Here is a 16,526-nt window from a genome sequence, read left to right as displayed (position 1 = left end):
GAATGTGCTTTTTGTTCCACAGGCTGCAGGATTGTAGTTCTTCTTGCTTCTGTCTGCCCTCTGGTGGATGAGGCTATCTAAGAGGCTTGTGCAAGTTTCCTGATGGGAGGGACTGATGGTGGGTAGAGCTGGGTGTTGCTCTGGTGGGCAGAGCTCAGTAAAACTTTAATCCGCTTGTCTGCTGATGGGTGAGGTTGGGTTCCCTTCCTGTTGGTTGTTTGGCCTGAGGCAACCGAACACTGGAGCCTACCCGGGCTCTTTGGTGGGGCTAATGGCGGACTCTGGGAGGGCTCACACCAAGGAGTACTTCCCAGAACTTCTGCTGCCAGTGTCCTTGTCCTCACGGTGAGACACAGCCACCCCCCGCCTCTGCAGGACACCCTCCAACACTAGCAGGTAGGTCTGGTTCAGTCTCCTATGGGGTCACTCTCCTTCCCCCTGGGTCCTGATGTGCACACTGCTTTGTGTGTGCTCTCCAAGAGTGGAGTCTCTGTTTCCCCCAGTCCTGTCAAAGTCCTGCAATAAAGTCCTGCTAGCCTTCAAAGTCTGATTTTCTAAGAATTCCTCCTCCCGTTGCCAGACCTCCTGGTTGGGAAGCCTGACATGGGGCTCAGAACCTTCACTCTAGTGGGTGGACTTCTGTGGTCTAAGTGTTCTCTTGTTCGTGAGTCACCCACCCAGCAGTTATGGGATTTGATCTTAATGTGATTGCGCCCCTCCTACTGTCTCATTGCAGCTTCTCCTTTGTCTTTGGCTGTGGGGTATCATTTTTAGTGAGTTCCAGAGTCTTCCTGTCGAAGTGTGTTCAGCAGTTAGTTGTGATTACGTTGCTCTCGCAAGAGGGAGTGAGAGCAGGTCCTTCTACTCCACCATCTTGAACCAATCTCCAACATGTCTTTTAATAGGCGAATAGGTAAACCCCGATACATCCATACAATGGAATGTTATTCACCACTAAAAAAAAAAGAGCTATCAAGCCATGAAAAGACATGGAGGCATCTTAAATTCATTTTACTAAGTGAAAAAAGCCAGTGTCGAAAAGCAGCATATTGTATGACTCCAACTGTATAACATTCTGGAAAAGGCAAAACTGTAGAGACAGTAAAACGATCAGTGGTTGTCGAGGGTTTGGGGGGAGGGAGGGATGAATGGGTGGAGCATTAGGCCAGTGAAGCTATTGTGTATGATACTATAGTGATAGATACATGCCATTATACATTTGTGCAGAGCCAAGGAACTGTACAACACAGAGTGAACCGTATGCAAACCATGGGCTCTAGTTAATGATAGTGTATCTATATTGACTCATCAGTTATAGCAAAGGTATCACACTAAAGCAAGATGTTAATAATAGGGGACACTATGTTTGTTGTGAGGCGGGAGTATGGGTGAAGTGGTATAAGGAACCTCTTTATACTTTCTGCTCAATTTTTCTGTAAACCTAAAACTGCTCTAAAAAATAAAGTGTAGGGCTTCCCTGGTGGCACAGTGGTTAAGAATCCGCCTGCCAATGCAGGGGGCACGGGTTCAAGCCTGGGTCCGGGAAGATCCCACATGCCGCGGAGCAACTAAGCCCATGCGCCACCACTACTGAGCCTGCGCTCTAGAGCCCGCAAGCCACGACTACTGGAGCCCGCACATGCAGAGCCTGTGCTCTGCAAGGAGAGAAGCCACCGCAATGAGAAGCCTGCACACTGCCACGAAGAGTAGCCCCTGCCTGCTGCAACTAGAGAAAGCCAGTGCACAGCAACAAAGACCCAATGTAGCCAAAAATAAATTTTTAAAAATTTTAAAATAAATAAATTTATTAAAATAATTAAGTCTATTAATTAAAATAAAAAGAAAGAAGAATAGAAGAAAGGAAGGAATAAAAGAAGAAGTAAAGGAAGGAAGGAAGATAAAGCTGTGTACGTACAGTCTTGAAAGTGTAGCATGAACCCATAATTATGACTAATTCAATTCTGTATGTTTGAGTTCCAAGTAGTACACAAATCTGACTAGTCTCTCTTCTTACCAACATTTAGGATTCTGCATCACAAATGCAAGATACAGTCCCATGTCTTTGGCATGATGTGAAAATTTTTCCACAGACTGACTTTGCAACATCATCTCTGGTCTTTGCCCACGTATTGCAAGCTCCAGCTGCAAAAGTCTCTTTGTTCCTCTTTCCTACCCTTCCAGACCACTCTGCCTTTGCTCTTGATGTTTCCTCTGCCTATGTCCTCCCCCACTTCTCTATCTAACAAAATCCTCCAGTCCTCCAAGCCCCAGCTCAAATGTGACCTTCTCTGTAAGAACATTCCTGACCTGCTTTCCACCCCAGCACTCCAAGCAAGAAAGCTGTCTCGCCCAATTTCCATAGTTCTTTGTGCCCATCTATTCAATCAATGCTTAATACACCACAGAATTAACAACCGCAGCATCAGCAACGGTTTAGTAGGACAATTCGGGGCAGAAAGAAGCCAGATCAAAGTAGATTGAAGGAGTGGGTAGCAGGTGAGATATGGATACATGGCAGGTGGGCTACCCTCTGGGGATTGGTCTTATTGTCGTTTGGTATTGCTTGTTGAGGTTTGTCTTTAGTATTTGTGGTTTTACCCAACAGAAGTTAAGGATGGTGAGAGGAAAATTCCAGGGGTGACTGTGGTGCTGTCCAGTGCTTGGGTGCTGACGGACCTGTGTCACTTGAGATCAGTAATTCTGATCCCAGGAGCTGGGATCATCCTCAATTTTGGGGAGGAAGTGAAAGGGAAGAATGAAAACATCCCCCATTTGTTATCTTTTGAAGGTTCTGCAGCCATAGCCTGTTTGAACTTTGGGGAAAGGGAAAAGGCTAGCTGACTTGGTTCGTATCTCCTCTATTTCTTATGGGATCTACAGACTCCTGAAGACCAATTAATGATTAGAAAAAGCCACTGATTATTAGATTTTCTAGCATCCACTGAACAGACATTAAAGGCTAAGTATGTTCTGGGAACTGTGCCAGGCACTGGAGATACAAGATAAACAAAATAGGGTTCCTGCCCTCAAGGAGTTGCGTCTAACCAGGAAGACCAACCTTGAGCTCATGCTAGCAAATTACACTGTGAGGGAAGCTCGGGTCTTAGTCACCAGGGCTGCCATAACAAGATACCGTGGACTGGGTGGTTTCAATGGCAGGAATTCATTTTCTCACAGTTCTGAAGGCTGGAAGCCCCAGATCAAGGTCCAGCAGAGTTTGGTCTCTGATAATGATTCTCTTCTTGGCTTGCAGATGGCCACTTTCTCGCTATGTCCTCACATGGCCTTTCCTGTGAGCGTGGCTCGGAGGTGAGGGTGCAGGTGTGAAAAGAGGGGGCTGGGGAAAAGAGTGAGCAGGGGGGCTCTTTGGTGTCTCTCCTTATAAGGACATTAACCCTATCAGATCAGGGCCCCACCCTTAGAACCTCATTTTACCTTAATTACCTCCTAAAGGCCCTATTTCCAAGTACAGTCACACTAAGGGTTAGGGCTTCAATACATGAATTTTGGGGGACACAATTCAGCCTCATCTTGTCTAGGGAGAGATGGGGCAGTGGAGGGCTCAGCAATGGATGACTGTCGGTCTGGATTTTGGGTCATTTGCTATGTGATGTGAGTGCCTGGCCCCCAACTCGGAGGCTCTGGTGATCTAGCAGTGCCAGACAACTAAAAAGTAATTATTGCCCCATGTAAAAAGGGAAGGTTTCTACGTCACAAGCCTCCTGTCAGTCATATCTGTATTCAATGTGTCCTTAGACCTCCGATATATTATTTGTACATTTGCTAGCAGCTCTTCTTGATGGTAGGGTGTGTCATAGGTTTACTGAATAGTATCCAGATGTCACTCGGCTTTCCCTGCAACAGCCTCTCCATGCCTCCTGCAGAGGTGATTGTTTCAAAGATCCTCTAAGCGTCAGACTCAGAAGAGAACAGTTACCGTACTTGAGACGTCCTCAAGAAATAAGCATACGTGTTCCTTTGCCTCGGTGGGCTTGCCAAGAGGTGCCTCTCTGCCCCTGTCTTTTGCAGATAGCACTTGTGAACACCAGACTCTGCGAGCAACCGGTGTTGTTCTATCCTCATGGATAGCATTGTGTTGAGGGTCCCTATCTGGGGAGTCCGTTTTCTCAGAAGAAGGAAATGTCAGAAGCTCTGAGAAAATTAAGCACTCCTTGCTTTATACTCCTGTCGCATTTGGTGTACAGTTCTCATCTGGCATCTGGCCTTTTGGGCCCTGATCAAGGCTGATCAGGGCCAGATGACGAGTTTTTTCAAGGTAGGGAGCGGGTCGCATTCATCTATATTCTAACCTCACTGGTCCTCCAGTGGTGGTTGCAGTATCCCGGCAGTGATCACTTCTGGATAAACTAGTAGGAGGGTCGTGCATTAAAAATAGGATTATCATTCTATTGGCATTTTGTCTCCCCAGGGGAGTTCATTCTCTCTGCAGCGTGGCTATTCTCCTGCCCTTGGTGTAAGGCGAACACTGGCCAAAGCAGAATCCCAGCCCCTTGCCCATAGGAGCTGCTACCCTTAGGGTACCTAAGCTGGTACCCTTAGGGTAATGGAAGCAAGGCTTTGGGCAGGGATGGTGCTTGGAGGGTTCATGTTGACAGTGTTCTTTTCCCCTCTCCAGGACCAACAATTCTTGCTTTAGAAATGAGGGGGAAAATAGTAATATCGGTTCAAGTCAAAACCAAAACCCTCTTCCTTTCTATGATTACTCATAGAAATCGTTGGGAAGTTGGTTTCCTGTTGCTTCAACGAGTGGTCTGGAGGACACACCTGCAATGTGGAGGGCCATTGACAGCACTTGAAAAAGCTCCCTGTTTCCTCCCTTCCCCCTTTCCTGCAGAGACTCTGTTCAGAGGAGGATTTTTGCGACAAACTATGGGTTCACAAACACGGGGAGTGGCTCCACAACCAGGCCCTAGTCTCCTTGCTGCTGCGGTCACTGTGCTGGAACTCTCTGCCCAAGGGGGGCGGGGAGTGTCTGGGTCTCCGCTGTTTCCACGAAGGCAGTTCATTACAGATTTTGACCCTTCCTGCATCCTCCGTCCCTTACAACACGTGCACTCACCTCCCCGTATTACTGTTGAAAGAATACAAAAACTTAGTTTCTCTGTCGTCCGAGCATCATTCAGAAGCAGTCCGCCCATCTGTGAATCATTCCCTGACTGATCAGAGCAGTGTTACAGGTCCTCTGCTGGCAGGAGGCAGCAGTCCAACAAAGTCTGAAGACCCAGGACTTCTGTGCCAGGCAGACTAGGAAGCCACCAAACATTGCGAGCTGAATGGATGTCTTACTAAGCTTTTAGATGTGATCTGGCCAGTACTGGCAGAGGAAGCCCAAGGGGAGAAGTCAGCAAGCACTGTTAACGTAAATCACTGCAGACCCTTGGGCGTTACAGTCCTAGGAAGCTAATGATCTCTCCAGGAAAGAACTGACCGTGGTTTTCCAGCAACAGAACACGATGTAGAACGGGGAGGACAGACCCCTGGATGTGAGTACAATCTCTCAACACAGGGTTTGGACCAGTAGGAGCAAAGCGAGTTATCGTAACTGATGGTGCTTCCTAACCACTGGTTCCTGGGTGCCTGTGGACCATCTCTGGGTGGGCTGTGCGTAATGCCTGGCTGGGACTTTTGTTTGCAGGTTTCTTCAAGAATATTTTGCCTGTTAGGAGACTGAATGCAGTGGCTTTGGGATACCGGTACCGGGGGACTTTTTTGTAAATCTTCAAGAAAACCTCATAGACCTTTCACTATAAAAAGAAAGCCGATCGCATCACAGACCAGGGGAATCTTTCTTAGGAAGCTAAATCCCTTTCTGGATTCAGTATGCTCATTGCGTATTTATGATCATGCGTTTATTTCATTTCTGCTTAAAGAACTCGCAGCTTGTTTGCATTTTAAGGTTTTTCTCCTGTGAAAAATGCTGTGAAAGTGACAAAGAGGGATGTGATTGATAGACTTGGGGCAGAAATTCCTCACCTCCTGCCATGGGAAGTGTCTTGAATGATAGGTGATCTCTTTGGAAGCGGAAGCTCAGATTTAATGAGGGAACGGAGCTGCTTGCAGCCTGGGTACCCAACAGGTTGGCAGTGAAGTTTAACTCCTTGATTGCAGACTGGTCCTCTCCCCTCCCCACTCACTGCTGGGGGGTCCAACAGCCTCTTTATTCTTCTCCCCAGCCCACTTCCTTCCGCCTGGTTTGATTTGTCAGTTCAGAGGTATCAGATGAGAAGCCAAGTATCCCCTCACTGCAAAAGGATGGGGATCATTGTTCTAGGTGGGAGGTAAGGATACAAAGATTTAGGGCAGTGATCATGAGAGAGGTGGAAAGGAACGTGAGCTGGACCCTGCACCCCAACCCAAGGTGGAAGTCAGAAAGGAGGCGGAGGGACTTCCCTGGCGGTCCAGTGGTTAAGACTCCGTGCTTCCATTGCAGGCGGCATGGGTTTGATCTCAGTTTGGGTTTGATCCTGGGTTAGGGAACTAAGATCCCATATGCTGCACGGCAGGGCCAAAAAAAAAAAGAAAGAAAGGAGGCAGAAAAGAAGACTCAGCCACTTTGATCCCTCCCTCTGCCCCCCTCTGCCGTGTGTAAATGAAAATGAAGGCGAATACTGGAGGTCCTACTAGTGAGGCTGCTGGGTTTAAACTGAGCATGAACTTGAGATACCCAAGCACACAGCGATGGTGCTAGCAGCAGACTAGGAACTGGAAACCTGGGATTCTGTTCCTGATTTTGCAGGCACTTTTCTGGGCATCTCTGGCAGTGGTGAGGTATCCAGAATCTCCTGCAGGCCGCTCTCTGCCTCCGGTGGGCTGTGCGCTGGCTGTGGTGGAGGGTGTGGGATGGCTTGGGGGTGGGGAGCATTTTATTCTTAAGTAGCTGCCATTGAAATTTTAAAAAAAGAAAAACCAAAACGCTGACGTTTCTGCTTGGCCAACATTTTCTCACAAATGTAGTGTTTCTGTCTCTTTAAAAAAAAAAAAAAGGAATAGTAATGTGCGCTGGGCTTGTAAAGGGCTGTTTACCAAGGGTAATCATGGGCTGTCTCAGTAGCTGGCAACCATGGCAATCAGTGCACCCTGGCTTTTGTCTCAGTGTCCCCAAGGCTGAATTTATGGCATGGGACGGAAGGGAGGGAGGGGAGCGACTGTCAGTGTAGACAGGCCGGTTAACCCGTGATTCCGTTGCTGGGGAGGCCGGACAGCTTGGCTGATGGGCTGCCCTGGGGTTGCAGTAAGAAGATCTCTATCCCCAGGAGTTAAGCTGTGGAGTGAAATGGTGAAATTTTAGCCATACAAATAATATTTGTATGAACCGGGCCATTGTACTTCAGACACTCAGATGCCCGTTGCAGGAAAGGTTTGGGAAATAAATAACAAATGAGTGAGTGCAGAAGAATGTGGCTGAGGGAGGGAGAGCATTTAGGAAGCCAGGGCTAATTTTCTGCGTTTTCCTGCCATTTGGGCCTGGAGTGCTTTCGCAGGATTGGGGCAGACAGATCAGAAGCTCAGGGTAATTGGTTTGAACGTGCCGCAGGTTACCTGAATAAAGACAGACGGTGTATCCTGTGTTTACGAAAGCAAACCACTGCCCAACAGTAGAACATTCTGGGAAACATAAAGCCCAAACTACAGTCTTTCAGTGCGACCCTGGGAATTTCCAAAGGCTTTTCCAGCTCCATTTCTCTCTGTTTTGAGTCTCAACTTTATTCTTTCATTGGCGCATTCATTCAGCAAAGATTTGGGGTGCATCCCAGCGATCTCTGACCGTGGCTGCGGGAGGGGTCCCCTGCTTGTACCTTCTCCAGGTTTGTTGCGCTTCTCATGGGTCTGGTGATCAGAGCAGGGTGGGTTTGTGAGGGCTCCTCGTGTCTCTTTCCTTGTTATCTCTCTTTTTTTTTTTTTTGGCCGTGGTGCGTGGCTTGTGGGATCTTAGTTCCCCGACCAGGGATTGAACCTGTGCCCTCGACAGTGCAAGCGCGGAGCCCTAACCACTGGACCGCCAGGGAAGTCCCTTTCCTTGCTCTTTTTTATCCACAATTTGGGCAACAGGTGGACAACAGTGAGAAAATTTGATCATTTGCAAGCTGAGCAGGGAGAAGAATGACCTTTCAGAAGTTATACTACTCACATTTGGCCAATACTTTCACGGAATAAAATACCATCTTTAGTCCCTATCACAGTCCTGTTGTTCCGTCTGTTTTATACATGAACGTTTAACCCCAGCTGCCCGGAGCTGCTGGTGACACGAGCCACCTGGATGTCACGGTGATGCAGAGTCAGAGCAGGTACCGACCAGCCCTTTCTCAGTCACATCACAGCCAGTGAAAGGAGCATGGGGTTTGCCTGGAAACCGCTGTAAAGGACGTCTGTATCTTCTGGTCCTTCATAACTAAAATGGGTGGTAGGTCCTGGGATTCCTTGTGGTACAGCATTTTCTCTCCATCTGCAATATTGGTATTTTTAGCAAGTACATTTTAAAACAAAAAGAGGCCCACATTGCCTTGCCCTCCTAATAGGAATAGGTCAGATTCTTAAGCGTTCCTTCTTTGGCCCCCAAAACCCTTCACCTTTGGCATAATCCCAGTGGCTTTGGTTTGCTCTAATGGTGGTCCAGCGCTGCTGGGAAGAGTCAGTCTTTAAAATTCTATCCATTTGGCCATTTGGTGGAAAGAGGGCTTGAGTTTACTGCTAGTTACTGCCCCCAGACCACGGCTCCGAGACGGGGCTTAGCATCCTGTCGCCGGTTTGAATTGCCCACTTACTTCCCTCTTGTTAAGCCCCTCCCTAGAGTAACTGTTTGTAGCATCAGTTTTGTTCCCAAGATGGGTTGTTCCAGCAGTTATTGGCTAGGAGATGGTCCGGGCCTGCTCCCAGCTCTCCACCTGTTGCAGATTTCTGGAACCTGCACCATTTACAATGGGAAAAGGATGAAGGAAGAGAAAGGCCGGAAATGCTGGGAGAAAGCCCCATGGGTGTGGCCCCCTCCTCAGGGTCTCTGTGGGGTGTGGTCCACAGGCACCTAACCGGCCAGGGGAATAGGCATGTTAGCCGTGGCGGGCCCACAAAATGCGGTCCAGAGGGCCCTGTGTGTTCCCACACAGTGTAGTTTCCTGCCGAGGGTGGGCCTGGAAACCAGGCTACATTCAGGGGATTGTGTCAGGCCGCTGCTACCTGGGTGGGAGATGCAGAACAGACCTCGCCGTGGTCTGGAGTCTGCTGGGGTGGGGATGGGAGCGGGGTGTTTCCGTATACTCTCCGCCTTCCACGTGCAAGTTCAGGGTTTGCTGTGCAGAGGGTGCTTCCCGCCTGTCCTGTCTCCCCCAGCTCCCCTCCCCTGCACTGAGCAATCAGCAGATGCCCTAAAACCAGGGAGGAGAGGTGTGGCCTGTCCTGGGTGCTGAGTGGTGCTGATGGCAGCTTTGTTCTGTAACCCCTAGGTCCCAAAGATGGCATAGTGATGAAGGCCCCTTCCAATGATCGGAACGTCTTTACCCAAGGGTGCCTGCCTGGGCCCGTGGCATCGCATTTAGCCAAAGGAACTTGTCTACCACTTCACGGAAAACGTCTTTCTCTCCTAATTCATGAGCCAGCAGGATGCGGTCGCCGCGCTTTCAGAACGCCTGCTCATAGCTGCATACAAAGGCCAGGCGGAGAATGTGGTCCAGCTCATCAACAAGGGTGCCAAGGTAGCGGTTACCAAGGTAACAAGAGAATAAACACTTTAGCCATTCCCTGGGGAAAAGCCTGCCTCTTAAGCATTGTCCATAAAACTGTTGTGTTTCGTTCAGTTTTCAAAGAACTGGTTGGTTTTGTTTTTTGTTTCCTGTGCTGGAGGTTTGGGGAGAAAGAAGAAGGATTAAAAATGCTTTCGTTGCTATCTTTCAAATGGAGTCACTCGTAATTAGCATTTGACCCTCTTTAAAATCGCAGTGTGGATTTTTCTCACCTACTTCTTTAGCCAGATGGACAAGAGATCTCTCTGGAGAAATTGGGGCGCAAGAACTTACTGGGTAGAGTGTGTGAGAATCACGTTAGGCTCCCTTGGGAGGCCTGTGGACGACGGGGCAGCCCAGACGCCATGCAGAACCTCACTGCTCCGATCTGGACAGTGATGGGCTTGGACCAGATGCCTCCCAATGACCTCTTTAGGCTGATTTCACGTGGGTCAGTGAGAATGTGTGGCAGGCTTTGGAGGGCATTGCTGACCCCTCACCAACAGATGACACCATGGTAGACGAGAGAATGCACAGGCCCAAGGGCAGTTTTATAGCAAAACTGAGGTAAGGGACTTCCCTGGTGGTGCAGTGGTTGGGAATCCGCCTGCCAACGCAGGGGACATGGGTTCAAGCCCTGGCCCGGGAGGATTCCACATGCCGTGGAGCAAGTAAGCCTGCAAGCCACAACTACTGAAGCCCGCGTGCCTAGAGCCCGTGCTCCACAACAAGAAAAGCCACCGCAATGGGAAGCCCGCACACCACAACAAGGGATAGCCTCCACTCTCCACAACTAGAGAAAAGCCCATGCACAGCAACGAAGACTCAGTGCAGCCAAAAATAAATAAATAAATAAATTAAAAAAAAAAAAAAAAAAAAAAAAACCTGAGGTAAGGCAGGCTCTGCCCAGTTAGGTGACAAGTGCAAATACATAGACGAAGTAATGCTGATGGCAAACACTTAGTATTGCTCTAAGCACTTTATAGGCCTCTAGAAGAGGTTCTTTTTTCATCCTCACTTTAGAGATGAGGAAACTGAGGCACAGAAAGATTGAAGTATTTACTCAAGGGGCCCCCAGCTGCTGAGTGGCAAAACTGCAACTTGGATCCAGTTATGACTCCAGAGCTCCCCACTCCAGGCCACCCCAGAGAGAGCCATGGAGAGAGGCGAAGTTTCATTTTCAAATAGTAACGTCTGTTGACCTCTGACCTCCTATGGCAAAGATTGGCCAGCTCACATTTTTGGTTAGTCACGTGCAGTCTGTGTATTTCCTGCTTCTGATGTGTGCTTTTTCCAGCACCACCAAGCAGTTAACTCAATTCTGGCAGTATCTGTCTGGAGATAGCATCAGCTCTCACAGGCTAAGGGCTCAGTCCCATAAGACTGCTTCAGACACCAGTCACAAGTCCAGGTTGTCACCTATGCTTCTGACTGACTGGCTATAAATCAGAGGTTCCCACAACTCACTCCTTGGGTTGAATTAATTGGCTAAAGCAGCTCACAGAACTCAAGAAAACATTTTACTTACCAGATTACCAGTTTATTACTAAAGGATATAACTTAGGAACAGGCAGATGGAAGAGATGCAGAGGGCAAGGTATGGGGAAAGGAGGCCTCTGAGCGCACCACCCTCCCAGCACCTCTGTGTGTTCACCAACCCAGAAGTTCCCTGAACTCTGTCCTCTGGGTTTTTATGGAGGCTTCATTACATAGACATTATTTACTAAATCATTGGCCATTGGTGATTGATTCAACCTCCAGCCTCTCTCCCCTCCCTGGAGGTCAGGGAAGTGTGACTGAAAGTTCCAACCTGTAATCACTGTTGGTTCCCTTGGCAACCAGCCCTCCATCCTTAGGGCTTTCCATAAGTTATCTTATTAATATACCCTCAGGTATGGCTGAAAGGAGTTTATTAGGAATAACACACTCCTTTCACCTTTATGGCTCTGGAGCTGTTTCAGGAACTGATAGCAGAAGACCAGCTATTACAACAAAAGATTCTCCCGTTGCTCTTATCACTCAGGAAATTCCAAGGAGCTGTGAGGAGCTGTGAGCCAGGAACGGAGATTAAGAGCAAATCTGTATTTCTTTTTTCTTTTAATTAATTTATTTTTTATTTATTTTATTTTTGGCCGCGTTGGGTCTTCATTGCAGCCCGCGGGCTTTCTCTAGTTGCGGCGAGCAGGGGCTACTCTTCATTGTGGTGCGCGGGCTTCTCATTGCGGTGGCTTCTCCTGTTGCAGAGCATGGGCTCTAGGCGCACGGGCTTCAGGAGTTGTGGCACGTGGGCTCTAGAGCACAGGCTCAGTAGTTGTGGCGCACAGGCTTAGTTGCTCCACGGCATGCGGGATCTTCCTGGACCAGGGCTCGAACCTGTGTCTCCTGTATTGGCAGGTGGATTCTTAACCACTGTGCTACCAGGGGAGCCCTGTATTTCTTATTATAAGTCACAGTATCACAATGCTGGTCTCTAGAGAGACTGAAAGTCTTTGGGTACTCAAAGTTCACTCATTAGCCTAACAGCACTCTGACCTAGGTGGTGACTAGGTTGTATGGAATCCAGGGTGAAGGGAACCTTGACTCAGGCCTCAGCATGATCTATCCACAGCTCTTCAGGACCCAGGCAGTCACACATGGGAGAAAGTACAGGAACTCTGTAGTTAGGGCACATGTGCACACATTTTAACTTTGCTGTGTTTGCTAATTGTGCAAGTTGCTTAACTTCTTTGAGCCTCAGTTGCCTTATCTGTAAAATGGGGATAATAATACCAGCCTTTCAGAATTGTTATAATAATAACTTATTAAAGCACTTAGCTCATAGTCTGCAAGTTCTCTTTTTTAAACAGTATCATTTGCTTTTTAAAAAACAGCTTTATTGAGGTATAACTTACATGCCAAAAAGCTTACCCGTTTTAAGTGTGAAATTTGATAATTTTTTAAAAACTATTTATTTATTTGGCTCCGCCAGGTCTTAGTTGCGGCGTGCAGGATCTAGTTCCTCGACCAGGGATCGAACCCAGGCCCCCTTCATTGGGAGCGTGGAGTCTTAACCACTGAAACACCAGGGAAGTCCCTGAAATTTGATAAATGTATTTACAGAGTTGTGTAACCAACACCATGTTCTAGTTTTAGTACATTTCTAATTTTAGATACCCAGTAAGAAACTCCATACTTCTTAGCTCTCATTCCCATTCCCATCCCCAGCTCCTGGCAACCATTGATCTACTTTCTGTTTCTACAAATTTCCCTTTTATGGACATTTTATATAAATAGAATCATACATTATGTGGTCTTTTGTGTCTGGGTATTTTCATTGAGCCTGCTGTTTTCAAGGTTCATCTGTGTTGTAGCATGCATTTTTGTTTATTACAGAATATTATCCCACTATATACATATATCACATTTTGTTTATCCAGTCATCAGTTGATGGACATTTTGGGTTGTTTCTGGTTTAGAACTATTACGAATAATGCTACTGTGAACATATTTGTTCTCATTTCTCTTGGGTAGACACTTTGGAGTGGAATTGCTGGGTCACATGGTAAATCTATGTTTAACATTTTAAGGAACTGCCAAGCTATATTCCAGAGTATCTACCATTTTACATTCCCAACAGCAGTGTATCAAGCTTCCAGTCTCTATGTCCTCACCAATGCTTGTTATTATTTTTTTTTACATCACTTGCTTTTTAATAATTAATCAAAGTAAAGCATGTACATAGAAGCTTTGAAAGAATAAGTTCAAATACCGTTAAGAAGGCTTTTAACAAAAACTCCAATCTGCTCCTCTGCAGAAAAAACTTTAAAATTTTTCAGATTTCCACCCCCCGCCCCGGCATTTATTTTAATATTTCTAATGAATATGCAAATACTACTAATTTGATTAATCAGTTCAATTTTTAATTTAAAAACAATTTAGGTATATTTTAATTTTTATGTTGCACATACCCATAAGTTAAAGCATCAGATATTTTTTACTATGTTTGCCTTCCAGTTTTGATTCTCCGTAGGCAATTACTTTCAACTCTTTTGGTAGATTCTTTTTTTTTTTTTGCGGTACGCGGGCCTCTCACTGTTGTGGCCTCTCCCGCTGCGGAGCACAGACTCTGGACGCGCAGGCTCACGGGCCCAGCCGCTCCATGGCATGTGGGATCTTCCCAGACCGGGGCACGAACCCACATCCCCTAGTATTGGCAGGCGGACTCTCAACCACTGCGCCACCAGGGAAGCCCGGTAGATTCTTTTAGTGCTTACATCCATAAAGGTATCGTGATACTGCTAAATCTTGATTTTTTCCATTTTTGGCATTATCTGTTTAACGATATGAAAAGCGATGATTTAAGGTTTAGCTTTCTTTCCCTCTCCTGCCCTCTCACACATACTTTCATAACAATGACCTCAGCATTTCATTTTTACATATTTTAACCAATTTATTCCAGTTATAGCTGAGCCCTGTGGTATGTACTATCATAACATTAACTTTTTTGCAATGATTTGTTTACCCTGATGTTTATAATCATCTTATATTTGTTTCTTTAGTTTTGTCTCTTACTGTCACTAATCGTCCCCATCTGTGTAATCTCTGGATGTGCAGAATGTTCGGTAGTCTCCATTGATTCTCCTTGAAGAGCTGTCCCCTGGAGCCCCTTCCCCTGCTTCAGTCTGCACTGGAGGCTCTCAGCCTCTGGCGGCTGTCTGAGGATCTGCCTTTACTCTTTACCTAGGGATTCCCCTTACCGCTTTTATATATGTTGACTTCGTATTTTCTGGGCCCCAGTGTCTTTCTCCTTCTTTGTTTTGTTGTGGTACACCCTCTAGTGCAGTGCCGTCTGAGAGAACTTTCTGTGATGGTGAAATGTTCAATATCTGTGCTGTCTAAACAGAGTAGCAACACATGGCTGTTGAGTACAGTTGAACAATAAGAGTTTGAACTGCACGGGTCCACTTACACATAGACTTTTTTCAATAGTGAATACTATAGTACCATGTGGTCGGTGGTTTGTTGAATCTGCGGATTTGCAACCGCAGATACTGAGGAAACATGGGTATGGAGGACCTGGGAATATGAATATCAGTCATACTCAGATTTTTGACAGCGCGGAGGGTTGGCACCATTAACCCTCACGTTGTTCAAGGGTTGGCTGTACTTGAAATGTGGCTAGGATGACTGAGGAACTGAATTTTAAATTTAATTAATTAAGTTTAAATGCCATGTGTGGCTGGACTACCATATTGTTTGGTGTTTTTTAAGGCTCCACAAGTTGAAGTTACATTTAATTTGTTTAGTTATATTAAAACACATATATATTATGTGTTTATATTATTATATAAACATACATATATTATTATATATATGTATATATATTATGTGTCTATATTATTATATAAACATAATACCAAGCTTAATTTTAGTTATTTAATATTCACTTGCATCATGTGGACTTTCAAATTTATTACATTTTTTAATTGGTTAATAATTTCGATTTACAAGCAGCTCATGCAGCTCAATATCAAAAAAACAAACAACCGAACCCAAAAATGAGCAGAAGACCTAAATAGACATCTCTCCAAAGAAGATATACAGACTGCCAACAAACACATGAAAGGATGCTCAACATCATTAATCATTAGAGAAATGCAAATCAGAACTACAATGAGGTATCACCTCACACCAGTCAGAATAGCCATCATCAAAAAATCTACAAAGAATAAATGCTGGAGAGGGTGTGGAGAAAAGGGAACCCTCTTGCACTGTTGGTGGGAATGTAAATGGATACAGCTACTATGGAGAACAATATGGAGGTTCCTTAAAAAACTAAAAACAGAACTACCATACGACCCAGCAATCCCACTACTGGGCATATACCCTGAGAAAACCATAATTCAAAAAGAGTCATGTACCACAGTGTTCATTGCAGCACTATTTACAATAGCCAGGTCATGGAAGCAACCTAAGTGTCCATCGGCAGATGAATGGATAAAGAAGATGTGGCACATATATACAATGGAATATTAGCCATAAAAAGAAATAAAACAGTTATTTGTAGTGAGGTGGTTGGACCTAGAGTCTGTCATACAGAGTGAAGGAAGTCAGAAAGAGAAAAACAAATACCGTATGTTAACACATATATATGGAATCTAAAAAAAAAAAAAAAAGGTTCTGAAGAACCTAGGGACAGGACAGGAATAAAGACGCAGACGTAGAGAATGGACTTGAAGACACAAGGAGGGGGAAGGGTAAGATGGGACAAAGTGAGAGAATGGCATGGACATATATACACTACCAAATGTAAAATAGATAGCTAGCGGGAAGCAGCCGCACAGCACAGGGAGATCAGCTCCGTGCTTTGTGACCACCTAGAGGGGTGGGATAGGGAGGGTGGGAGGGAGATGCAAGAGGGTGGAGATATGGGGATATATGTATATGTATAGCTGATTCACTTTGTTATAAAGCAGAAACTAACACACCATTGTAAAGCAGTTATACTCCAGTAAAGATGTTAAAAAAATTTTTTTCATAGATACCTTGGATTTTTTTTTTTTTTTTTTTCGGTACGCGGGCCTCTCACCGCTGTGGGCTCTCCCGTTGCGGAGCACAGGCTCCGGACGCGCAGGCTCAGCGGCCATGGCTCACGGGCCCAGCCGCTCCGCAGCATGTGGGATCTTCCCGGACCAGGGCACGAACCCATGTCCCCTGCATCGGCAGGCGGACTCTCAACCACTGCGCCACCAGGGAAGCCCCCCTTGGATATTTTATATAGTATACTGTGAAACCAAACATAATAAAATGTCT

The 16,526-nt window shown here is 46.1% G+C and overlaps 1 protein-coding gene across 2 annotated transcripts in view; it reads left to right on the top strand.

The window, feature by feature from the left end:
* Nucleotides 1-16,526, top strand: part of ANKRD6 (ankyrin repeat domain 6) — a 196,398-nt gene that overhangs the window by 112,691 nt on the left and 67,181 nt on the right. For both annotated transcript variants that reach the window (XM_032651813.1, XM_032651814.1), the window contains exon 2: nucleotides 9,459-9,722. In XM_032651813.1, the coding sequence (XP_032507704.1) occupies nucleotides 9,603-9,722 (120 nt within the window). In that variant the 5' untranslated portion in view covers nucleotides 9,459-9,602. The remainder of the gene's footprint in view (nucleotides 1-9,458; nucleotides 9,723-16,526) is intronic.

The sequence above is a fragment of the Phocoena sinus genome, chromosome 12, assembly GCF_008692025.1.
Source record: "Phocoena sinus isolate mPhoSin1 chromosome 12, mPhoSin1.pri, whole genome shotgun sequence".
NCBI classification, from domain to species: Eukaryota; Metazoa; Chordata; class Mammalia; order Artiodactyla; family Phocoenidae; genus Phocoena; species Phocoena sinus.
Note: the sequence above shows the minus strand (reverse complement) of the source record. Positions and strands in the feature narration are given on the sequence as shown.